Here is a 26,125-nt window from a genome sequence, read left to right as displayed (position 1 = left end):
AGTATGAGTGATGTGGTGTGTCTACGGTGGAGGAGTGTGCAAATGTCATCGGTGGCTGCAAGAAGGGCTGTCTCCATGCTGTGGTTGCTGTGGAATCCAAACTGAGAGGTGTATAGAGAGTTGTTGTCCACGAGGAATTGTCACTGCTGTGAGTTTATGGCTTTTTCCAGGACTTTGGTTGGGTAGGGTAGCAGCAAGATGGGTTGGAAATTCTTGAGCTCTAATGGGTCAGCTGTGGATTTCTTCAGGACGGGGCAGACTTCTGAGTGTTTCCAATCTTTGAGGAAGGTGGCTGTTTTGATGGAGCAGTTCAGCGTCTTGTGGAGTTTCAGGGCGATGGATGCACTGGCTCTGTTTTAGATGTGGTGAGGACAGGGGTCTGTTGGAGTGAATGCTGTTTATGATGATTTTGGTCTCTTCTGTGGTGAGAGTAGACCAGCCAGCTGTGGATGGTTTGGGTAGGTTCCGGGGGGCTGGGTGGGTCGTAGATTCTGACGCTGGGTGGGTTCTGCTGGAGAAAGCTGTCATAAATGTCCTTAATGTTGCGGTGGAAGAAAGTAGCCAGTTTGTCGCAGAGGTCTTGCGACAGGGGATGTTGGTGAGTTCGGAGGGAGGATTGGTGAATTTGTTGATTACCATGAAGAGTTCTATCGTTTTGTGCGAGGAAGGTGTTGATGCGTTCATGGAGTGCGTTTTGTTTGCTTTCTTGATGGGTGGTGACAATGTTGGCTGTGAAGGAGGTGAGGTCTTCGCTGGTTTCGCTGTTTCTCCATTTCTTCTCTAGATGCCTGCAGGTGCGTTTGAATTATTGGAGTTCGGTGGTGAAACAGCTGCCTTTTTTTGGGATGCACTTGACCGAAGTTGATCTGAGGGGGGCTAAGGAGTTGGTGCATTCGGTGATCCAGGAGTTGAGGTTGCGTGCTGCGGTGTTGGTGTTGTTGGTGAGGGTGATTTGGTGAGGATTGTGGTGAGTTGCTCATCGGTCATTCAGTTCCATTTCCTGTGTGGGGATGTGGAGGCGGCTGTTGGGTGCAGTGATAGTAAAGTGTATGCAGTGATGGTCGGTTCAGTCCAGGATGGAGGTATTCTTGATGGTGATCCGGTTGCTTGAGGTAAATATGGGGTCTAGTGTGTGTCCTGCGGTGTGCGTCGGCACGGTGATCAGTTGCCTGAGGCCGAGTGTGGCGAGACTGTTGTGTAGGGAAGTGGTGTTTCAGTCGCTGTGGTCCTCGAGGTGGAAATTCAAGTATCCCCGGAGGAGGTAGTCGGTGGACACCATAGCATGGGGGCTGACGATGTCTACAATGGCACCAATGAAGGATGGGTGGAGGCCAGGCGGTCTGTAGGCCAGGGTGCCTCAGAGGGAGGAGTTGTGAGTGGCATGGATCAGGAAGTGTAGGTGTTCCATTGTGGTGCAGTGTTCCTCTGTGTTGACCATGATGCAGAGTGTGGACTTGTGTGCGATGGCCAGTCCTCCTCCCAGATGGGAGGGTTGACCCTTCCTTAGGAAGTTGTAGGTGTTCGGGATTGTGATGGCAATGTCTGGTCTGGAGGTAGGGTTGGAACAGATCTCGGTTAGGAAGACGATGTCTGGACGGGCAGAGTTGATTAGGTCCCAGTGTTTGATGGTGTGCTTATGGAGGGAGCATATATTCAGAAGAAGGAAGTTGATGAGTTTGTGGTGGGCATTGGTGGTTTCAGGTTTGGGGTGTTCCGGTTGTCTGTTGTGACTGAAACGGAGGTTGCAGTTCCGGCAGGAAAAAAGGTCCATGGTTGCCCTTAGGAGATGCGGTGCAGCAGGTGCTGAGATGTCTGGTGTTAAGGAAGTGGAGAGACTTGGCATCGTAATGGAGGGTGGCCAGGGAATGGCTTGTTGAAGATTCAGGGTTCTTGGTGCTAGGCACAGATGGGCTTGCCTTTGGCTCACTAGTGGTACGCCATGAAGAAGGGGAGGGAGAAGGGGGTCCGGTCAGATGGGAGGCAGGAGTGTGGGAAAAGCACTTTGCAGGAGAAGGGGGGGGTGCAGGGACAGCAGCGGCTTGGCAGGCAGAGGGGAGCTGAGGACAGAAAGAAAAGGGAAAAGAAACAGACAAAGGAACAAATGAAGTGAACATGGAGGTAAAGGCAGAAGTCTAAAGGCAGGAGTAAGGAGAGACAGAGCAACAGAAGATACTTACTTGTAGATGGTGACTAGGCCATCAGGAATGAGGCACAGGCAGCCTGTGGGTGGAGAAGGGCCTCGAACTGAGAGTCAGGCAGGCTCTCAGTTTGTTCCCAGAGGCAGCAGAAGCAGTAGGAGGAGCTGAGGAGGGCAACAGATGCTGGCCAGGAGGTCAGTGGAGTCACCCTCTCACAGCGCTGCAGCTGCCATTGAGAAGGGGAGGGAGATGGGGGTCCAGTCAGCTGGTAGGCAGGAGGGCAGGAAAAGCACTTCACAGGGGGTGGGGGACTGCAGGGGCAGCAGTGGCGTGGGAGGGATAGGGGAGCTGAGGACAGAAAGAAAAGGAAAAAGAGACAAAAAAAGGAAAAAAACAAACTAAGTAAAAACAGAGGTAAAGGCAGCATTAAAAAGGCAGGAAAAAGGAGAGACAGAGTGACAGAAGATACTTACTTGTAGATGGCCACTAGGCCACCAGGGATGAGGCGCATGCAGGAGCCTACGGGTACAGGAAGGCCCCGAACTGAGAGTCCGACAGACTCTCAGTTCGTTTCCAGAGGCAGAGGAAGCAGGAGGAGGAGCTGGGGGGGCAACAGATGCTGGCCAGGAGGTCAGTGGAGTCACCCTCTCACAGCACTGCAGCCACCATTCAGAAGGGGAGGGAGGTGGGGGTCCAGTCTGCTGGGAGGCGGGATGGCGGGAAAAGCGCTTCCTGGGGGGAAAGGGGGACAACAAGGGCAGCAGCAGTGCAGAAGGGAGAGGGGAGATGAGGACAGAAAGAAAAGAGAAAAGAAATAGAAAAAGAGAAAAATGAAGTAAAGGCAGGAGTGTAAAGGCAGGAGGAGCTGGTGAGGACACCAGACACTGACCAGGAGGTAAAGGTTCCGGAGCACTCATTTGATGTCAGAAAACCTCCGCCTGGTGTCCTGAACAGCAGGTGTGAAGTCGAGAAAGAGGCATACAACAGTACCCTGATATTGCAAAGGGGGAGGCTGCTGTCCGAGAGTACGAGGTGCCTTCTCCACCACAAATGTCGAGATGAAGCTCTGGAGCCCCAGCAACTCCGCCAGAAGGCTCTCAACGAACAGGTCCAGCCAGCCAGTGTTAGTGGTTTCAGATATTCCAGAAATTTGAAGGTTGTTGCGGTGCCCCCTAGCCTCCAAGTCATAGTTTTTCATAGCCACTCTTTTTAACCTGCTCTCCACTTTCTCAAGATGCTTCATTAACGCCGCTGTCCCATCCTCAACAGCAGAGATGTGCCTCTCTGCCCCTCTAGGAGGGTCTGTTGCTTATCCAGCCTGCTTCCCATGTTGTCTAACCTGGCGTTTAAGGAATCAAATCTGGTATCAATAGCTCGGAACCCTGCAGGCAATGCAGCCATTATGTCTTCCGCACCAACTTCTTGATCACATATGGGGCCATCATGAGTGCCATCCTCACCCCTTGAAGATGTAGCAGCCATGCCGGGCTACATCTGCTTCTCAAACAGAAATTTTCATTGTTTTGGGTCACCACAGCCCATGTCGAAGAGAGGGCAAAGATCTCAAATCTCCACCTTTGCTTCTCCAAGTGCGCCGGGCATCCACAGGCCATGTACTGGCATGCCTCAGAGCAGGGCAAACAGCAACCACCTGGGCACCAAATCACTGCAGGGAAGGCAGATGGACGATCCTCAACAACGCACCCATGGTGCCAATAGCGCCACTGCAGAGCAGAAGAGTGCCATTAAAGTGGGTCCCAAAGTTGGCACAGCTGCTCAGCTATGGTATGACAGACACTCCACCAGATCCGGTAGCCCAAGGACGAGCAGAGCCCAGGGATTCACCTTTTCAGGGCAGGCCACTGTGGCCCACTCAACAGCACACCAGCAGCGCCAGGGCCACAGCCTCCCACCACACCCCTACAGAACAGCCAGCAGGTGGGTAGGGGCCCTAGTCCCTGTGCAGCCACCACCATCGTCACCATGGAGGCCCGGCAAAACTGCACCACACATGAGTCGTCAACTCTGCCCCCGCGGAAGAGCACCGGCAATCCTTCAATGTCAGATTGGGTGTGGAGCAACTGAAAACACCACCGGGCAGCACCGTGCTGCCCGTCGGCACACGCCTCAGGCTCACCTGAAGCCCCTGTTGCCTTGGGGCCTCCGAGGTGTGTGAGTCAAATGGACGCAGGCCACAACCGAAGCGGTGTCCACATGCCCCACCAAACAGTCAGCCGCACCACTCCCGATACCTCCGTTCCTCCACGCTGCTCCACCATCATCCCTGTCAGGAATCCATGTTGTGGTGGCCCATTCCAGTTTATCACCCGAGGAGCTTTCACAGCAACGCGGCCATCATGGCCGCCGGCTTGGCCGCACCCCCTGAACTTCAGAACTTTGATTAGAAGAGAGACGATCAACTGTACAATAAGATCCCAAGAACAAGGTTTTTGTGGACCAATATATATAAGGATAGTGTCTAGCTAACCAGTGGATACCCAAAATAACAGGATAATGAGAGGAGGAAATTAAATCACATGTGATAGGCTACAATATGGAGAGGCAAGGTTTGTGTTTCCTCAGTGATTAGGCCAGAGGCCTCTAAAGTTTCATTATCAGCTTCTACCACAACTGGTACTTCTTTCTACCTCACTGGGATCTGATGGCCTGAAGACAACTGAATATTAATATAGACATTGAAAGCTCTGCCATCCAAAAGAACTGGTTATAGGAGATATTGTGGCTAAAGTACTAGTTCCCCTTGCAGTAAGACGAAACTAGAAGACTTCAGAGGAGAAAGGGGGGGTGTTTAATAATCACCTCTACTCTCTTCGCTAGGGGTGAGCTTTCAAGATGTCCCACTCCTCAGGAAAACAAATAGCACATACAGATCAAGAGCGCATAAGATTACTTTTCTACTATAGTGTAAACACAGACCTTGTTTACATCACCTTGTCTTTTCTTCTTCAGGCAAAAGGCTTTAATAAAACCCATTTGCATGGGCTCATCTTTTATATTGGAAGGATTAGGTGGCATCTTGAACACTGATCTGAAGGGGGTTTTGACAAAGATTGTTCATGACTGTCTATTAGTCTTTCATGGAGACAACTGTCTGTGAATGGTCCATTAAATAAGATCTTGAAGAGATGCTGGCCTGGTAACTCTTGCACGTCCATGCTTCAATTCATCCTTCAAGCCTTTCCAAAATAAGGTAAAGGGGGCTGATCAGGCTAATCAATTTCTCTAGCAAGGCCTTTAAACTTGGAGATGTAAGTGAATGAGCAATCTAACAGGAGCACTTGTGATACAATTGTTACTCCCCCTTTATAGTCTCAAATAGGATGTGATAAATTAAAAAATCTTGGACTGGGAACCAAAAATATACTTATGCATATAAACAGTTTAAGCATTAAAATCCCTGTTAAGGTTCATGGCAAACAAAAATGGAAAAAAACATTCTGAAAACCAGGCAATCATATAATATAAGATGCTGTACAGATTGTAAGCTTCTTTTATATGTGGCATTGCAAGGACTGACGCATACAGGGACAACTCGTTTTGTCATCCCTTGTGTGACCCAGTCCAACACACAACGAAGAAAGCAAGCTGGTGGCTGAAACATCACAATGCAGGGTTGTTTCCTGCCCATCAGGCCAAAGAGACGCATGCAGGATCCCAAAGGGAGCCAGTCTGTTGTGACCAGCAAAGGTAATGAAAACTCCTTACACCATGTTGTGTCAATAATAAGTGGAGGTATTGTAACTATAGGGTTCAGGACTTTCTGGGGATGTGAATTATTTTGAGGGTGCCACCAAAGGTATTTCCTTCTACCCAATTGTACATATCTCTAAATTAATGCATAACATCCAGCAGTGTGTAACAAAGTACTTTTCCTTTTCGCTAAGTAAAGGCACTGACTAGACAATGATTTATCGAGTGTTATTGTTGCATACTAGCAAGCTGGATGTGCTAACCCACACCATATCCCTGGAGTAGATCTTGGACTTTTCTGCTTCACTACCCACTAAACAATTTATGTTGATTCTGTAATGCAAAACTTTAAAAATTTAAAAGCTGCATAAAAGGTTTAATTAGAAAATAAAGTTGAAGGTATACATTGGACCAACTAAGCACCAAAGCGAAGAATGTCCTACTTAGCGTAGAATAAGACTTGTCTCAAATAACAGTACAGCATTAAGTTGAATCATTGAAACAATTACATCTTCTTGTTGGCTCTTTACAAAAAGAAATTATTTGAGAGTTTTCATTGGCCTGAAGAGCTATAATCATTAAATATGAGTGGGATGACACCCATTGTTCCCCACTGCTCCCTGTTCAAATATTGTTTACAGAAGATAGAACATGTTTTTCCTGAACTGGATTTAGCCTCTGCTCATAATACAGTGGAATTGTAGGTGGGTTAACAACTTTTGTTTTGTTTGTAATTCCAAATTCAGCCTTCCAATTTAGCAGGATGGTATTCCGGATTTATTGAGTTTGTATTACAAAGTTAAACATATATCTTATTTAGGGACGTCTCATGTGTATTGTGTTTTCAAGAATACATTCATCTTTTGGAAAGGATCCCATAGATCATTATTTAATTTCAACACAATGTTGAACATTTTCTCTCAATTGGGTGTCATGCAAGAAAGTAAAAATGTGAATTACACATGTCAGGTGTGAAATATATCAATGCCATCTCTCCTAAGAGTATTGGGATTCATCCTGGATAGGTTGAGCCATTGTTAAGTCCCTGCATCATTTAATAAGGACGGTTGTATTTTTAATTGGGTTATTGGATGTTTAATCCCTGTAGGAAATTACCAACGTTGGTGTGATTTTCCCCTCAATTTTTGCTTTAGTAATTTTGCTGGACTTAGAACTTGCACAATTTTACCCTGCTAAAAGTAAGTAACGTTTCTGTGCAACACATTTTGACATGTTTAAATTGGCTAATCCCTGTCTGACATATTTAACTTGCCCATAGTTTGCTAGTATATGCTGTAGAAAATGTGACAGTTTAATGTCACCTCTGGACTACAGCACCTATGTGCCATCCACAGGGTTGGCCTGTAAAATATGGCTATGGGCTTGCCAGATGTACCTTGCCTACAGAAGCCTAAAAACCTTCTATCAAATGTATCAAAATATCCTCTTTTGACAGGTGGGAAACCATGCTTTTAAATATTAATATGTCACCCCAAAATACACATTGCTACGGACAACTTAGGGTGCCTTATAGTCAAAAGTAGAACTTTAAAGATTTTGTTCCTCCATGGATTAGCCCCAAAGGCTATTTTTTACTGGAAAGACTGTAGCTGGCTCCTAGAAAAAGTCAAGGAACATATTATAAACTTTAACCTGTAACCTCTGCATGGAAAGTCTATTTTTCATATTTATTAAAAGTGCAATTCAGTGGTGAAGTAAGATTTTTAATCAATGTTATGGAATATAACTTTTACAAAATTAACTTCTCCTTGTCTGAAACTCCTGGAGGCTAATTTGCATTAGTGTGCCATCAGCTGCCCGACCAGTGCTTGAACCTAATGGGATCTGAAAGCTGCTTCCAAAGCAGAACATTAGCTGAGGCCTGTTGGCAAGATGGGATGGGTGCTGGGTGTGAGGCATGTGATCTGAACCAGCTCAAAAGACAACTGGGCTGGACCTAGGAACTTAATTAACTTGAAAGAGACAGAAATTAAGCCTGCTCATTCATCGTTAAGTGTATGTAGAGACCAGAGGAAGGGAAAGCCTTGGGAAACGCCCTTAACAATGCATTGCAAATAATGCGGACGTTTAGCACACAAGCGTAAGCATGCTTGCCGGAACAACGCATGGCTTTTTCTGTGCCTTAACCACACATGTGCCAAACTAGGCATATGCATGGTTAAGGCACAGAAAAAGCCAGAGTGGATCGGGAGAGGAAGCAGTGAGGTAAGTGGGGCTGGGCAGGGATTGTCGTGTATTAATTTTTGAGATTTTTTTTTTAGGGTGAGGGTCGGGCAATTTTTTTTCTTCAGGGACAGGAGTGGAGGGATTTGGGTATTTTTTTTAATTTAGGGCTTAAGGTGGGGGGCAGGGTAGTTTATTTTTGAAAGGGGTTGGGGAAGCTTTAAGGAAGGGTGGGAGGAGGGAGGAGAGAAGAGGAGAAAGGATCGGGAGAGGATACGGTGAGGTAAGTGGGGTTGGGGCAGGGTTGATGGGCAGTTTTTAACAGTGGGGTGGATTTAGGGCTTAGGGTGGGTGGAAGTGTCAGGGCAGCTTAGTTTTTAGGGGCATGCAGGTTTTCTTTTAGAGCTCAGGGCGGGTGGGAGTCAGGGTAATTTCATTTTTAGGGTTGGGGGTTTGGGATAGTTATTTTTTTAGGGCTTAGGGTGGGTGGAGGTTCAAGGTAGTTTACTTATTAGGGGAGAAGGTTTTAGGGATCAGGGCGGGTGGAGGTGTTGGGGTAGTTTGGTTTTTAGGGGCAGGGGTGGGGGGTTGGATAGTTTTTATTTAGACTGTTTGGGGCAGTTTAGTTTTGATGGGTGGGGTGGGGGGTCCCAATAGTTTTTTTTTAGATCAGGGTGGGTGGATGGGTCGGGGTTCTTTAGTTTTTAGGGGCTGGGGATTGGGATGGTTTTTTTTAGGGCTCAAGGTGGGTTGGCGCTAGGGGTAGTTTAGACATTAGGAGTGGGGGCAGTTTTGGGCCTCAGAGCGGGTGGGGGGCGTTGTATGACAGAACCACACATGCCGTTTTGCATGCTATTTCCACATATGCCTTTACTAGGCATGGTATTACAACACAATTTGTTGTAAAGGCATGCATGGTAAAGGCATGTGTGGAAACAACGTGGTCAAAGTTCCGAACACACTGTTAAGGCACGCATGGTTCTATCATACAACCAAGAGCCTTTGTTCCCCTGGCCCAGTTTTGCCAGGCAGGCTCAGAAACCATCGGAAGGAAAGCTACCCCCAGTACCAGATTGGAGTGGACACAGGGGAGGGGACTGCTCATAACTCTGGCCACGCCTCTGGGTGGACACCAGTGCTCTTTGCAAGGGAGAATACGTTCCCCCATTAGGGATTTTAGGAATAAAGTGCCCTGTGGGATTGTTTATAGTAGGGCATAAAGAAACTGCTGGAAAAGTGTTTTAGGTTATCTCTGGAACTTTTACCCCATTGGCTAGTGAGGAGCCATGAGTCACCCTCACCCAATGGCATGTGCAAACCATAAATGTGGCAGCGTGGCACCCTAAGGAACCCTCCCCAGAACACTGACTCGACCTGCTCAGAAGAGAACTGAGTCCTGCTTGTTGTAATCTGAGAGGAACCCTAAAGGACTGGATGTGCTTGTTGTAGGACTTCCATTGTAGTAGCAAGACTACTGGATTTTGGGTGGCAGCACCACCAAGCATGGGGGACTGAGTCTGATCCCACATCGTGTGATAGCTGGCAGCCTAACCATTTGACTAGCTAGCAGCACCTCACTAGTACCAGAGGTAGAAGTGATTTGTGACAGCCTATCACATGACACTTGGACTCCTCAGGGAAGGAGAACAGAGTGTACCTTTCTCTCTCAGTTGTACAAGTCTCATACATGCAAAGATAAACAGAAGCAGGATCTTGATTTAATAGGTTTTATAAAAGTAACTGTGTTCCATATAAAAAGGCATGAATTGTGATGATGAGGATAATGAAACACAACGTTATTACAGCAGTGACCAGGAAAGTGAAACACAGGAAGAGTTCCACCATATTGTCACAATAGAGTGTCTAACATCCCTATATACACTACTAAGTTTCTATGTGAGAGCAAATAGCAGTGAAGCCCTAATGTGCTCTTCTGGTCCTGGGAAGGAGGCCCAACCCCCATACCCGTGTTCAGAGGTAAAGAAGAGGTCTGTCAGTCTCCTGAGAGTCCTCCCACGTAAACTGAGGAGGTAGCAGAAGGTTTCAGCAGAAACTGTGACAACTTGCAGCATAGATGGCAGGCTGGATGGAATGCCCCCTCTAAGTTGGTTGGGCAGCATGTTGTTTTAGAATAAAACATGGTGGTATTCTGAGAACTGCCCTGACATGACAACACATATTATTCCGTGAAGGGTAGACATCGTACTCTCTGGACTGGCAATACCCAGTAAACTATTGTGTATGGCCTTGAAGTGAGCACAGGATGAAATGTCGTGCAGAGAAATGAATAGCAATTCTGCGTGGAAGGGCAACTGATATAAAATAATACAACTTTGCCACTAAAATGAAGACTTGCTAAATAAATAGGAGGAATAAAATGGTAAGTGACTAGGTGAGAAGGCACAGGTCTCAGAACCAAGATAAAATAAATGTGCCTACATAAACACTAAAATAACATCCCAGCACTCTTGTACAAAGGACAAAGGACTGAACCCCAAGAGCCAGTTGGCCTCTGTTGTGACTTCAGTGGCATAACCAGCTACAAGATGTCTTTTTTCTTGAAGTGACCCGTACCAACTGGGCATGGACTAGGCACTGATTGTGGACTCTTCTGGATTGGGCACTGGTTCTTAAGTGTCGTCCCTAAGGTCCTGGAAGCCTTTGAAGTGAATGAAAATAGCTGGGACTCCCCTTGGTCTTTGTTGGAACTTAGAAACCTTTTGGACATCCAGGACCTACAGAGCATCAGCGGGACCTTGTGGCAAAGGTGGGACCTTGTGGCAAAGGCGTCTGATTTCAAGTCATCTTCTTTGGATACAGCTTCTGGCTTGCCCCACTGAAGGAGTTTGAGCTGAATTAAAAAGGCTAAGGGCCTGAATTAGATCTCCACGGAGGGGTTACCCTGTCACAAAAGTGACGATATCCCGTCCGCTGAAATCTAAATACCATAGAAAACAATGGTATTTAGATTTCGGTGAACGGGATACCCGTCAGTGTTGCGATGGAGTAATCCCTCTCCCGAGATCCAAATCAGGCCCTAAGTCTGAAGGTAAAATCTTTGACTTGGATGAACCCTTTTGTTGTTTCTGACCTGCACTCCATCAGTGCCCGATTGGCCTTAAGTTGTGTCTAGATCCCGGTCTACAGCGTGTTTAGACTATCATTGGAGCGTACTCAAATCTTGAAAAAATCATGTCTCTGGTTGCCCTTATTGGATTTTTGTAATTTTGTTGTCACTTTTTAATTTAAATTTACTCTATTTTTTAATTCAGTTTGGAATGTGTGTTATTGTGTTTCATTTATTCATGTTTTGGTGCTGTATAAATACTTTACAGATTGACTAAATTAGGGCTGTCTTATGTGTGTCATAGTTTAATTATGTGACTTTTGGAGTTGACAACTGCATGTTAGTGTTATTATTTCTTGGGGGCCCACCCGAAATAATAATCCAATTTCTCAGGCTCACATTTTCTGAAAGACTTGTATCTAAATCAGAATGCTTTGAAATGTTGAGTTTGCTTTGTCTGAAAGAAAAGGAGCCTTGATAAAATTGTATCACATGTGGCGCTGCAATTCTTTGAGCCTTGGGGATCATGTTTGTGATAATGAATGGCATTGTTTATGATTTTGGAGCTGTTTTGCGTCTGTTACAAAGAAAGTAAGTGATAAGATAAGACTTGTATCAGTTATGTTAGGAGTAGACTGAGGTCGTATTTCTCTGATTGACAAAAGTTGGGTGGTGGATTTGACAAGCAGTGGAAAAATGCAGTAATATAATATTTTTTCAGCAGTATGACGTTTGTCTCAAGAATTTGACAAAAACTGTCGCTATGCATTTGGAGAGCAACAAATTCAACTGCAAGTTTAGCCTACTTAGCATGCTGAACATTTCCAATAGCACTTACATGTGGAGCTTTTACCAGGTGGAAACAATGTATATAACGTGTGCATGTCACAGTTGCCTGTGGTGTGAGAAGAGATTGTTGACGTGAAAGATTATGACTGAGTGGTGGCTCATATTGAATCTGAGGTTGGTAACAGTATTTCTGAGGTCGAACGGTTATTGGCAATGTTGTGGATTTGAAGTTGTGCGTTTTCTGCTGTTAAGTGGTGAATGGTTGGCCACAGGAGGGCAAGGTGGCTAGAGGTCTGGAATGTTATGTGAAAGTGGCTGGGGAGTTATCCTTGGAAAATGGTACTTTGATCTGTGTTCACCTGATTAGGTTAAGTGTACAGTGATGGTATTGATAATTTACGAGCATATGGAAGTGATGCTAATAAAAGATGAATATTTGGTAGCCATTTGTGTTGCCATTTTCAAATAATTTGCTTCTAAGCAAGTTAAAATTTCAAAAACGTGCAATTGGCATTACAATAAAAACGGTACTTAATTTTAGTCTGTCTCTCTTCTGAAATCCTACACAATAACTCGATATTGCAAGCCGCTTATTGTTTTAATATTCTTGTACTGACGAATAAATTGACCACCTAATGTATTCCCAATATAATAGATGTAAACAGCGCCTGGGCCTGCCCTGAGTCAGCACAACTGTTTGATACTGCCACAAAAATACACTGAGGCCGGTTAACAAGAAGTTGGAAAATCTGCACTCACAGGTGTCCTACATTAAAGTGGAAATTTTTAAATATATATACTAATCAAAACCGTTTCCAAAAGTGCTCGTGAAAAACTACATCAGTCCAGTGCACTACATCAGTCCAGTGCTTAATTTGTACATAAAAAGGTGCTAGTGCCCAAAGCCCTCCTCTTAAACACGCGGCTGCTACAATTAAGTTTGCCAACACCGAATACTGATGCAGCATAATCCTGAGGCCACCTCGGGCCTCTTTAATTCATTCACAACCACTCCCTGCCCATTCATCACACTCTTGCAGCTTTCTACTTTCTCCCTTTGTGACGCTTTTTCGTTTTTCTCTTCCTCCGCATTTCCCATACGTGTTTCTTTTGCTCACAGTAAATGCCTGGTGGAAAAGAATAAGCGCCGGCCCTCAAAAATAAGTCCCGGTGCTCAGCACCGGAAACAGAAAGCACAAATTAAGCACTGCATCAGTCACTGTTTTGCTGGAGTATTTCTAGAAAGCCATTTAGTGTTTGTGAAAACCCATTCCTTCATGCTCAGTTGTAGACAATGTGCAAATATGCACGCTTAAAAGGATTTACCCAATAGTGCCACAAATGTTGTTCATATTTCTTGCCGAATTGCTCCCTGTAAAAAATACTCCTCCACTTGACTGGAGTCATTGTTTATCAGTTTCTAGGTTGGGACTGGAAACATTTTAGTTCGTAGTTGTGCATAAGGTCGCAGTGCTTAGTCGCCCTGAAACACTCAGTCACCTCCTGTGGAAGCAGATTCACTTACAGGTAATTGTACACCAGGCTGCAGTAGTTTAGCATGGGAATGCCGGGAATCCATACATTCCTTTCCATTTTTTAACACTCTGAAAACGTGAAAGTATCTAACCAAAATGGGATTCCCGTCCTCAATTTGTGTCCGTTATGCAAAAGAATATACATTAAATAGACATTAAAAGATAAGTATGTTGAACATGTGTTGCCCTTACAAAAGACGAAGTGCATTTACCTACCATTATGTGCTTGTTTGTCTTTCAGCTGTACGAATTAAAGCAGGATGGAGGTATTTTTGTGAAGCTGCATGCAGTATGGCATAAACTATCCAAACCTTTGCAGCCCAAGGTGCCACAGGTCATTGACAACAAAAAAATGAAATCGTTATCTTATCCTTTTTCCAGGGACAAAATGCACTTGTAAGTATCCACACCAAAGTATGGTTGAACCAAAGTGCCGTGCACTATGAGCTAAGTGATGTTATGTTTGATGTTATGTTATTAAGTCCATGCCCTGTCCTTCCTTTGAACAAATTATCTTTATTCACCTCCTTTCTGTGCACGTGAATTTAGGTTTACGACGGGAAATCCTTATAGACTTAAAACAAAAGGAACCCCTTGACAGCTGAAAAGCCAGATTACATCACCATTTAACGTAGCAGTCTAGCCATATAGCAGTATTACATGTGCATGTCTCTTACTCCTAGGCGCTTTCTCAGCAGGTGGTAGCAAATCTTCCTCCTTTGTCACTTTAGGAAATGTTTCATGGTAAACAGTTTGCTATTCCTGAATGTATGTCTTGTCATAGTTATATTTTGTGGTGGGTTTAAGAGGCGAATTGTGGTCAAAGGATAGAATGTTACTGTGAGAAAACTTTTTACTTATTAGCTGTGGGAACTTTTTCAGAAGTTCCCAGCAGTCATGTTTTAATGGTCTCCAATTGTGTTAATGAGAGCCTTTTACTACTGGTGTCCTGGGGCTTTACACAACTGTTGGAACCAAATCTGAGCACCAAGTACTTTCCTTTATAATTTGATCCTCTGGGTAGATACGTTAAATAGTCCATGCCTCCCTCATGCAAGTGAGACGTAATAGTGGTCAATAAATCAATGATAGCCAGTGCTTTAATAGATAAGGAAAACTACTACTAGTACATAGCACAATACTGCACACACAACATTCACAATCTGTAACTATGGTGCACAATAGTTAAGGTGTCCATCTTCTTCCGAGGGGAGTCAGGCGGTAATAGTTGAGCCCTCTATTCAGTCGTAAGATATTGTATCAAAAATAGTCAGTGCAGTTTAGGGAGCATTGCAGTCTTGGAGTAATGGGTGATTATGTTTTTTTTTATGTCCCTCTGAGTTTGCCTCTAACCCTGTCACACATTTATTTGGCACTGCAAAAAATGGTCTCAAAGAACACAGTCCATACTGCACTGCCACACGGTTTCTGGGTTACTTACTCATTGTTTAGCGTGTTAACCTGCATAGGTTGACTGAGTTGTAAGTGGTCCTGCATAGCGTGCAAAAGACAGTCCTGTTCACTTGTCCATAGCTCAGCTTACATGTTGAGTCAGATAAACGTTCCTGGTGAGAAGGCAGGGTAACATGCACACAAGAGCGACAGAGTCTGCAGAGCACCAGTGCTACTCAGGATCAGATGGATCTTCACAGCTCCTCCTTCCTTGGGCTCAAGCACAAACCCACCACCTAAAGCAGGTGAAGAGCTCATCCCAATTTGCAGCAGTGATCCAACAGAGGTTAGTGAAACAGGCAACTGCAGTACAGAACCTCAGTGAATTGCCAACCACCTCTAAATGCCTTGACATCATTTGAAATGACACGTAAAGTGTTGTCAACAGTGATTCATCAGGAGACCATGAGATGTAGTAGCACTATCCAATAGTAGTAATATGTCACAGACACTGCACTTTTAGACATACCTCAGAGGCCTCAGGGTTTCAAGATCTCGCCAAAAAGTCTGGCAGCATAGAACCTTACTTGCATTGCCAAGGACTTTGTTAGGCTCTTCAGGCTACAGCTACTCAGAGTCCACCTTTTTGCAGTACAGCCTACCTTCATACAAGGGCACTTGTAGCTCCACTCCACAGCAGTCTGTCATAATTTTCCCTCAAGGCGAGCCCAAGGACACTCTTCTCTTGGCAGAATGCATAACTTCTAGATTATCATTTCTGCACCTGATGAAGGCAAATTGGCAGCCAATTACACTAAACCTAAAGCACTGAAGACTTTCTCGAGATCCACTAATATGGGACCGTGGTTGGTAGATTTTCTTCTCATATGCATAACACGTTTTCAAACAACGTTTGACTATTGCACAAGCCCAATTCTCAGATTGCTATTAGACAGTTTCTGACTTTTGGGTGTTCCTCCTGGATTGGTCAACCCATAATATTTTGTCATAGTGTTTGTACCATAAAAAGAAATACAGGGTGTAGGAGCAATCCCAAATTGACTGTGATGGAGTGGAGGTCAGATATACCAAGAGGGTTGTTGACTTGGCCCTATTTCTCACCTGCAAATAGTTTGCCTTCACCCTTCCTGTTTTCTGACTTCATTTGTATTGTCTTTAGAACTCTCTACATTTTACCACTACAATTTAGTGCTAAAGTGCTTTTGCCCACTCCTTTAAACATGATAAAATTGGCTTACGCCCAATTGGCACATTTAATTTACTTATAAGTCCCTAGTAAAGCGGTACTACATGTACCCCACACCAGTAAATTACATTTTACTAGTGGGCCTACAGTTCTTGTTGTGCATCCAAGTTGAGTTCACATTTCAACATGTCTCAGAACTACCATTCCACCTTTGTGCAGTTTTAAACTGATAATTTGACCTAGTAAAATAAACTTTTTCACCAGGCATAAATTACTTTTTAGTACTCATAAGTCACCCCTAAGGTAGGCCTTAAACAGCACATAGGCCCAGGTGCAGTGTATGTTAAAAGTTGGAAATGTGTTTTTAAGTTGTATATGTCCTGGTAGTGAAACCCCCCAAATTCATTTTTCAGTAATGTGATGCCTACCTTCCATAGGATACTATTGGATTACCTTATTACAGTTAATAAATGCTAACTTTTAATTGGGAGGAGGTAGAAATATCATTTGGTCTAAAATAAAATATTCATATAAAATCCTCCTTAATTGTAAAGTCAGATTTTAAGACCCAGTTTTGAAAATGGCTCTTTTAGAAAGTTGGCATTTTCTTCTAACCATTTGGTGCCTGCAGCATGTTTTCTAAGTCACATGACTGTAAATAATTGGCAGTTGGCTTTTGTGTATTCCTTCCAGACAGTGAGGGGTACTAGCTGTTGACAGGATGGACCATCAGCCAGAATGGCTGAACTGGAGGTGTTCCCTGCCCCACTCACATTTCAAAGGGTTGCCTCAAACACAGTCACAAAGGAACTTGACACTAGCCTATTATTACCTCAGACTACTTGGAGCCTGGGCAGAGGAAGGAAATGTCCATGCCCCTATGTGGGGTTCAACTAGAAGATTCTCCCACTTCAAAAGCTGGCACCATGTATAAATATTGGACCTCCAAACCCACTATTGAGTTCAGTCCTGGACCTGAGTATTACTTCTAGAAGGACTGCCTTGTTCTTCAGAGGACTACCCACTGCTTGAGGCTAGCTTTGAACTTCAGAGGACTGCTCTGCTGCTGCCAGATGACCTCCCTGCTGCTTGAAGGCCGCCTTGTGCCCTTAGAGAACTCGCCTGCAGCTAGAGGCCTGCCTCACTGCTTGATCCCATGACTACTAAAATGACTCCAAGGGTCAGTTGGCTGATCTCCTGTTCTGAGCTTCATGAACAAAAGAAGCTCCAGAGCCTCTCAGCAACTTCCCAGTGGACCTGCTCCAACTTAACCTGTCTGAATCTGAAACTGTAATTGTGTGAGCCATGCTGGCCACTGCTAGAATACGTTCTTGATCTACAAGAGGTGCCTGGACCCTTTGTTGGAATCAGAGTGCAGTCCTCTGTAAAGAAAGAAGATGTCCTGAAGCTTTATACTCTTTACAGCTGCAAATCGGCCTCATTGCACTAAGACTTTTCCACCTGTAAAGACTGCCGGAGCGATGGTCCGGTGAACCCGATTCTTTGTGCTGCAATTCCCTTTGGCAACAACTAGCAATGCGAGATCTGCACTTCTCGCTACAGCATTGGTTAACCGCGGGGACCACCAATGCAAAGCTCCAGCATTGATCGTCCATGCCGCCCAACCAGATCTTCATGATACAGCAATGACCATGTCCGATGCAATATAATACAATATGATAAGGATTTATAAAGCACATATCTGCCTCCGAAGAGGCGTCCTGGTACTACCAGCTTTAAGATGCACTAAAAACCGAAACACACTCCAAAGGAATTGCCTAGTTATCAAACAAATATGTCTTCAGGAATTTCCGAAAGATTAATTCAGAAGGTGCAAAACGGAGTTTAGAACAGCAAAGAATTCCATAATTTGGCAGTTAAATAAGAGAAAGAATGACTGCCTCTTCTTGCCTTGCTGACCCTCAAAATGAATTAGGGCCCGAACCCTTTGAGGGGCAGGACCCTAATTTGGAAGGCCACCAGTTTAATGTATCTGGATAGTGGTGAGTTCCGAAAAAAATCTTGGTGGTATCTGGGTTTAATTTGAGGCAACTCAACTCACCCATTCGCCAACAGCCCTCAAACAACCCTTGAACGCAGTCAATGCACCCAACTCCTTTTCCTGAAATAAGACAATCAACTGCGTATCATCTGTAAAAGAGATCACTCTATGCCCAATGCCTCCAATAACTTAGCCAAAGGGGCTAGGTAAGTATTAAAAAGTGTTGGATACAGACTCAAGCCCTGAGGAACCTCACAATCAAGTGATTTAGCTGAGGATGTAAAAGAAGGGAGAAAAACTCTTTGCAAATGGTCCTCTAGGTAGGATTTCAATCAAACCCAGACTGGACCTTGGATACTCACGTCTCATAATCTGTCCAAGAGAACAGAGTGGGAGACCGTATCGAAAGGCCACTGACAAATCAAGAAGGACAACCATGTCTACCAAGCCCAGATCAAGATTGACCTTAATGAAATCAGCAATCTCCAAAAGAGCAGATTACATGCTATAACCTGCATGGAAACGCGACTGAGTTTCATGGAGTAAGTTGTTATTCTCCAGAAATTTGTCGGTTAACAATGGCTCGAAGCAGAGAGATAGGACGGAAGTTGCAATCACCTTGGGGTGGCCCATTTCAAAATATTTAGGGGCATAGGTCTAATGGAAACCCAGATTTACAGCTAGCCGAAGAGGTAGATGCATCCTTGAGTGTAAGAGGGTCAAAATTGGCAAGCAATGGACCCAAATGAGGGTTCCTGTGGGGGCAGAAACTGTAGTCCCTTGCAAAGTAAAATTCTTGTAGATCATTTGTATTTTATTATAGAAGAAACCCAAGAGTTCTTTCCACATCGTGACTGGGGGAATCAAGGTGTTTTGAGAAGCTGTAGGTGACAGAAAGGACTTCACCACTTTGAAAAGCTTACAAGGTTTATTAGCGGGTGTGGTGATATAAAAAGAGATAAACTCTTTACGTGCCTTGTGCACTGTCCTGCGCAGACTATTTAGCTTTTTTTTTAGGTGTCCTTTGCAACAGGGTGGTAGGATTTCCTCCACTTGTGTTTGAGGCTTTTACAGTGTGATCTTTTTTTTTTAGTGTGCCAGCAAACCCCTGAGTAGATAGAATAGATCTCTGCTAAGATACTGCTTTAGAAGAGCGATACAGTCAAGGGTGGATGTTAGCCGATAACCTACACTGGCCAAATCAGAACATACTGCCCCTATAAATTCAAGCGGATTTGCCTGGATTGCCTCTGAAAAGAAGGATTCCGACACATGTTTCCAGGGCCTAGAAAATGTCTGCACAGGGTGTTGCAGATTCTTAAAGCAAACCTTAACCATTTTAAAAGGTATTAAAAAATGATTTCATCATGTTAAGTTGAGGATCAGATCCATCTGGATAGTCAAAGAATGCAAAAGGATACGGTCAAGGGTATGGCCAGCATTGTGGTTTGGTCCTACCTCATGTTGAGAAAGATTAAAACATCCTAAAGTATCCAAAAAATGTTTTGCACAAGAGCAGTTAGGATCATCGAAATGTAAGTTGAAATCATCCAACAACAGTAAATTCTGTTAACAGATTAAGTAAATTAAGTTGAACAATTGGGGTTCTATGTACCAATTGACCTGTGACTGTGAAGGAGGGGTTCAGGGTGATTGTAAAGGAGAGGCCCTTGATGACCCCCAAGTTAAGAGCTTGAAATATAGAGTATTGATAGGAGTCTCTGTACCCTATTGCCAGCACCACCCCTGCTTATCCATTCTCTCTATATGCTGGGTTTTGAAAACCAGCTAGAATAGAGAGAATTATGGGCCAGATGTAGCAATTTCTGATTTTGCGAATCGGAAATTGCGAGTCGGTGCGACTCGCAATTTCCGATTCGCAAAATCGGATGCAGTACGGTGTCTCAGACACCGACTGCTAGCCGCTATGGGGTCGCAAAGACCCACCTCATAAATATTAATTAGGTGGGTCGCATTTTGCGACCCCATAGTGAGTCCCTGCACTCACAGCGATGGTGGCCTGCTGAAGTCAGCAGACCTCCATGTCTGTGACTGCTTTTTAAATAAAGCAGTTTTTTTATTTTATTTTGCAGCCCGTTTTCCTTAAAGGAAAACGAGTTGCAAAATTAAAAAAATAACGAAACCAAAAGGTTTCGGTTTTTCAGAGCAGGCAGTGGTCCATTGGACTCTTCCAAAGTATTACAAGGAGAAAAGAACTTAGACTGGGAAGAATTGGGGATAGACACATGTTCCTCTAAGTTATAGTCTAACCATTATTGGCAACATTCACAAAGGGGAAGGGGTCCCATGGGGACCCCTTCCCTTTTGCGAATGGGTTACCACCAGTGTGACACTGGTGGTAACTGCGAATTGCATTCGCGGTCACAAAGCAATTTAGCATAGCGAGTACACCCCTTCCTATTTGCGAGTCGCATTCACAATTTGTGGGTCGCTTTTCGCAGTTTGAACCATGCAATATGCTTTCAACATCTGGCCTCATGTTTAGGGCTGCGAACCATGTATCTATCAGGAAAAGCCAATCACAATTCTTTCCTGACAGTAGCTCACTAATTTCAAAAACGTGTTTGGGAAGGGACCAATAATTAATTAAAGTGGCTGAGAGCCCAGACTCTTCCAAAGTATTACAAGGAGAAAAGAACTTAGACTGGGGAGAATTGGGGACAGACACAGGTTCCTCTAAGTTTAATTTCTGGCAGCAGCAAATCAAGGTGGGCTGTTTATTTAATGCAAGTAGCTCATCTTTAGCATAAATAAACAAAGGAGTCATGGTCGGGTGCAGACGGGCTGTGCACGCCCGTGGCATCTCTGGCTTTTATCAGCGTAAAGAGCCTGCACTTCATACCACTAGAGCGTGACCTGTAAAAAAAAGGCACCTCTAAATTGCACAAGCCCCAAAGTTCAATAGAAATATTTTTTATCTGCTCCCAAGTCTATAAGGCAAATTCAAATTCATACAGTCAATTAGAGTTCAAAGTTTTAGACAATTTGAAAACAACAGTTTTAGGCAATTTTGAAAGTAGCAGTTTACATGCAAATAAGACTGCTGTGGATCTGAAAAATCTCCTGCTTTTATCAGTGTAAGTAGCCCGTACTTCCAACCACTAGAGCGTGGCCTGTCAAAATGTTACCTCTGTGGTGGAGTAGAAAGTAATCAAGGACACACCCGTGAAAATTGTGCAAGCCTGAAGTTCAATAAAAAAGATGTGTATCTGCTCCCAAGTCCAAAACCCCTATTCAAATGCATACAGTCAATTCAAGTGCACACTTTTAGGCAATTTAAAAGCAACAGTTTTAGGCAATTTCAAAGGTAGCAGTTTACATGCAACTACTCTTTGCACTACAGCTCTGCGTGCTCCTCATGAAAAGAACTCTTTGCGTTAGACTTTGAGACTGTAACTTTTCCAGCTAGTCTAACACAGTCCCTGTATCTGACCAGTCTTCCATTGCTGTCGGCCTGAAGTTGTGATTTTCTCCTGGTCTAGCATGATCAGATGACTTCTAGTGGCGGTTTGTCAGATACATTGTTCCAAAGGTCCAGCACTCTCTTCTATTTGAACAATGACCTTTTCATGGTTGTGGGCCACTAAATGAGGTGTGGACCACTTTTCTTCAAATAAGTTCCTTAGAGCTGCAAAAGAGATTGGTAGGCCCACTATAAATCCAATATAATAATACAACTCTTCACATTCAAAGATGTTTTTAATCAATACGCTAAGCCAAATCAATGAATCCAGTGGCCATTTATTACGGAACACTTGAAGGAAAACAGCCGACACGTGTTTTGCCCCCTAAGCGGTATATGCACCTGGGGCTTTCTCAAGGCTATTCAGATGTTTGGAAGAATGAATCTATTTCTAATTCTCGCAAATCATATAGATGATTAGAAAAGTCTATCTGTACGGCCAAAAACAGTTTATTATCGATTTATTATTCGTCACAGGTTAAATCCCGAGCATCAAGTGCCTTTGAGGAGTAACCTGGTGTCCTAGTCCAGTGCCATATTAGGATACAATTTTCCAAACAAAGATTAAAACATATTTGCATATGAAGGGTTGGATTCTTATATTGGATTTATGGTGGGCCTACCAATCTCTTTTGCAGCTCTAGTGTTGATTAGTGCTTTTAAGTGCTATGCTTACAGGAAACATTGAATTTGCATATCTCTGTTTTTACTTGTTAGAGTCTTGTCCTTCTAGTATCAATTTATTTATTAAGAGTGCCTTTGCTTTGTTTCTCTGATATCAATTTATTCATTAAAATAGTCACTGTGTTTCTAAATTTGTGCGGGAGTTTTCCTGTGCTGTATATTCACTTTATTACAGTTTGAGTGTTGCATAAATTCTTAAAACGGTACATTTAATTTAAGCCCTGGTTGGTTTTGTGCCAAGCTACCAGAGAGTTAAACACAAATTAATTTAGACATCCATGCCACATAAGTTGGCCCTCCATGATAAACAATCCTACTAGCCCTGCTGGTATAGCTCTGTAGAGTGGTTTGGGGAGCTGTTCTCTTCCTCAACAATCCCACATTTCACAAACAACTGTGAAACATTGTTTCACATGCACAGTTTGTTGTGAAATATGAGTTTTATACCAGTGCCTTTGGAACAATAATAGAAACACAAAATAAAATATATTTAAATATATATAAATATGCATTCGTCATAATTTCTAAAGCAAACTCTTTAGCTGTTTTAGTCTGGTACCTATATTTAAACGAATTTTCAACACATCCGAGGCGTCAAGATGGCAGTCGCACTGTAGTTCTCCCGACTCCTTCGTCATCCGTCCTCATTTAAGCCCTATAATACCCCCGTCTCGCCTGCTGATTTGATGCCTCAGGTGTTTTTGCAGCTGAGGGCTTTATATTGAGGGGCACTGGCTGGAGAGCGGACCCCCCATGAGGTGGGCCCGAGGATTGAGGCAGCCGCGTGTGAAATGGCGGCTGCCATCACAGCGGTGCAGTGAGGCACTGTCTGGGTTGTTGGGAGTGGCTGGGACAGGGCTGCTCGAAAAGGTGAAGGAGACAGCGGTGGCATGCCGGGGCAGCCGGGTGATGTGTCCTGTGGCCCCCTAGCTGATTGGTGGCCTGTCGGAGGATCGGAGTGGGGTCGCGCCTGGGAGAAGGCTCCGTGACCCGAACCAATGAGACCGTGAAGGTGAGGGAGAGCAGCGGAGGCCTGATCAGTGTGAGAAGGGAGCCAGAAGCCTGGTCGGGCCAGAGGCGCTTGCACTTACGGAGGGGGCGGCCGAGATGCAGTGTTGCAGGCGGCCCACAGTCATGGAGAACTGCAATGCAATGGAGCAAATGTCCTTGTGTTCCCAGACTACCCTAGGGAGGTACAACAGCAACACCACTCATACACAGAAGTAAAGCAGAAACAGAGGCCACTGGAGATATCATACCGCCTTCTTTTCCCAGCTCACCTCGGAGTGGTACAAGCCAACAAGACCCATTTTTTTGAGTCCCCTGCTGCAGGCCTGGACATGGCTGACAGAGGAGATTCTTCTGACAGTGGCTGGAGGCTGCCGGGCCTGGATCATCTGTCTACATGACAACAGAGCCATTGACACCGTACCAGGTCTGGAATTTGCAGAGGAAGGCGGGGAACCCGGCCTGGGTCTCCCAAATTGTGGCAGTATGAGGGGAGGGGGAGGTCTGCAGGTCCAAACCCCATATGGAGAGGAAGACACAATGGAGACTCAAAGAGCTACAACAAAACTAGTGAAGGGAGGCCGCCCGTGGGGACTGGAGACCCCTTCTGTGACTCTATTCTGTTCCAGAGCCTGAGGCTTTGAGTGGCCAAGAGGAGGAGGGAGGGCGAGTCAAGATCAATATTTGCTTATGTAACTATCTACTGAATTTGGTCAATATATCTGGCATTATGGAGGGGTCACCACATCTAGTTAGATTAAGTTTGAGTAGGACCTTCAAGAGTTGAACGTCTTTTCCCTGCAAGGGCGAAAGATGCTTCTGGGTGGAAGTATGGGGTGGGGTGGGAGTTGGGGGGGCTTTACGGGTACGAGTTGTTACTTGTTTTCCTTTCACTTCAGACACACAGAGTTTTAGACATTCACCTTGGTTAACAAGACGTCTTGATGGACAGGGCAGCAACAGGCCCACTTGCCCACTCTGCGGAACTGGGGGCATGACCCCCCGATTGCAGTGTAACAACGATAAATTCATGTATAAATGGTAGGACCAATACGGTTTCTCTCTTGGAGCGTTAACAGACTTTTAGATAAGGTCAAACGCACGTCCGTCCTCACATATGCCCACCGTCAACAGCCTGACCTGCTTCAGGAGACACACTTGCATGGGGATTACTGTCCATTTCTGGTACGTAGAGGCTTTGACAGAGTTTATCATGCCAGGTTTGTTCGTGGCTTGAGAGGAGTGGCTGCAATGCTCCACAAATCCTTTCTCATGATGGTCATGAAAGTACAGAGGGATCCCCATGGGAGGTTCCTGATCCTGCCTGGGTGCATTGAGGGACTCACAATTAATGTTATTAGCCTCTACGCCCCACCGACATCACTGCATGCTGCTCTACAAACTACTCCTGGACTTGCCTCAAGGGACCACCCTGATAGGTGGAGACTTTAACCTGGTCCCAGACCCCATGAGGGACGTGTCAGGTCCCCCACTGCACCATAGGTGGGCGGCAGCTTCTAACCTAGTCAACTGGATGGCATCTCTGGGGCACTGCGATGCCTGGAGGACCTGGCACCTACGACAAGATTGGTTTACACACACCTCAGCAGCACACCAAATGCAATCTAGGATAGACCTTATTCTTCTACTGGCTATGGACTGCAGCCAACTTACGCACATTGTGATTCTCTCAAGGGGCATCTCTGATCACACCCCGCTGCAGCTTGTATTAGGGTCTGCTTCGGCGGTTGACCACTCGACGTGGCGGCTGAACACATGGTACTTACAAACACAAACCTGTTGCCCAACATCTAAAAGCAGCTATTTACAAATACTTTTCCTTAAACACAAACTCAGTCCCATTGGCGGGCACCCTATGGGGAGCATGTACGGCAGTGGTGAGCAGGGTAACAAGGGGATTGGTCCGCTCTCTGGAGCGAGCCCAGAGGCTTCATATTTCTAATTTGGAGGCCCGTGCTCTCCTTCTGGGGGCTCAACAATCCACACAGCCTTCTGAGGAAGTGAATAGGCATCTTAGGGGAGGAGATACGAAACCACTCTTTGGAAACAGCCAGACATATATGCTGTGCCATGCAGTGTATGGATGGGGAGAGAAAATGGGAAACTGCTTTATTGGTTGGTATCACACCATCAATCTTCTGGAATCATCCCAGAGATCAGCGACACGGGGAGGAGGTGGTCACTAAGCTGCAGGAGGTAGCAGACACTTTTGCCTCTTTATATAGCAAATTGTACAAAGCGCCCTCGACGATTATCCCAGGGCACTCCTGACAATTCTTGAACGATGTTCCCTTCCTGGTGTTGTCACAAACGGACATAGATATCCTCGACTAACCTATAACGGGGGAGGAAATAAGTGAGGAAATTAAGACAGTGGGGGCTTGGAGAGCTCTGGGGCCCAATGGGTATCTGCTGGAATTCTACAAAATGTTTACAGAAGGGTTGACGCCACACCTGCTGGCTCTTTACGATGAAGTGGCCCAGGTTGGTTCCTTTGCAGACAAAATGGATATGGCCACCATAGTGGTGCTCCCCAAGATGCAACTGCCGACCAGGTCTTGCGCAGACTACAGACCAATCTCACTTAATAACAATGACACAAAAATCTATGCCAAAGTTCTAGTGACCGTCTTGGGAGGGTCCTACCAGTCCTGATCCACCCTGACCAACGCGGCTTTATGGCCAACCGGAGTACACGTCAGTGTATACACCGTCTCCATGTAGCTCTGGCTCGATGTCATCACATTCCCTCTGATTTAGCACTCCTCTTTATTGATTCGGAAAAGGCATTTGAAACAGTGGACTGGGGCTACTTGATTTCGGTTCTAGCCCGGGCAGGCATGGAACCGAGATTTCACCAAATGGATCAGGCCCTTTCAATCAATCTAGTGGCCCGGGTTCGG

The 26,125-nt window shown here is 45.0% G+C and overlaps 1 protein-coding gene across 2 annotated transcripts in view; it reads left to right on the top strand.

Annotated features, from left to right (window-relative positions):
- ANO2 (anoctamin 2) overlaps positions 1-26,125 on the top strand; it is a 1,564,866-nt gene that overhangs the window by 505,069 nt on the left and 1,033,672 nt on the right. For both annotated transcript variants that reach the window (XM_069228438.1, XM_069228439.1), the window contains one exon: positions 13,666-13,820. In XM_069228438.1, the coding sequence (XP_069084539.1) occupies positions 13,666-13,820 (155 nt within the window). The remainder of the gene's footprint in view (positions 1-13,665; positions 13,821-26,125) is intronic.

This window comes from Pleurodeles waltl, chromosome 4_1 (assembly GCF_031143425.1).
Source record: "Pleurodeles waltl isolate 20211129_DDA chromosome 4_1, aPleWal1.hap1.20221129, whole genome shotgun sequence".
Classification (NCBI taxonomy): domain Eukaryota; kingdom Metazoa; phylum Chordata; class Amphibia; order Caudata; family Salamandridae; genus Pleurodeles; species Pleurodeles waltl.
The sequence above is the reverse complement of the archived record's forward strand: the minus strand, read 5'-3'. Positions and strand labels throughout refer to the sequence as shown.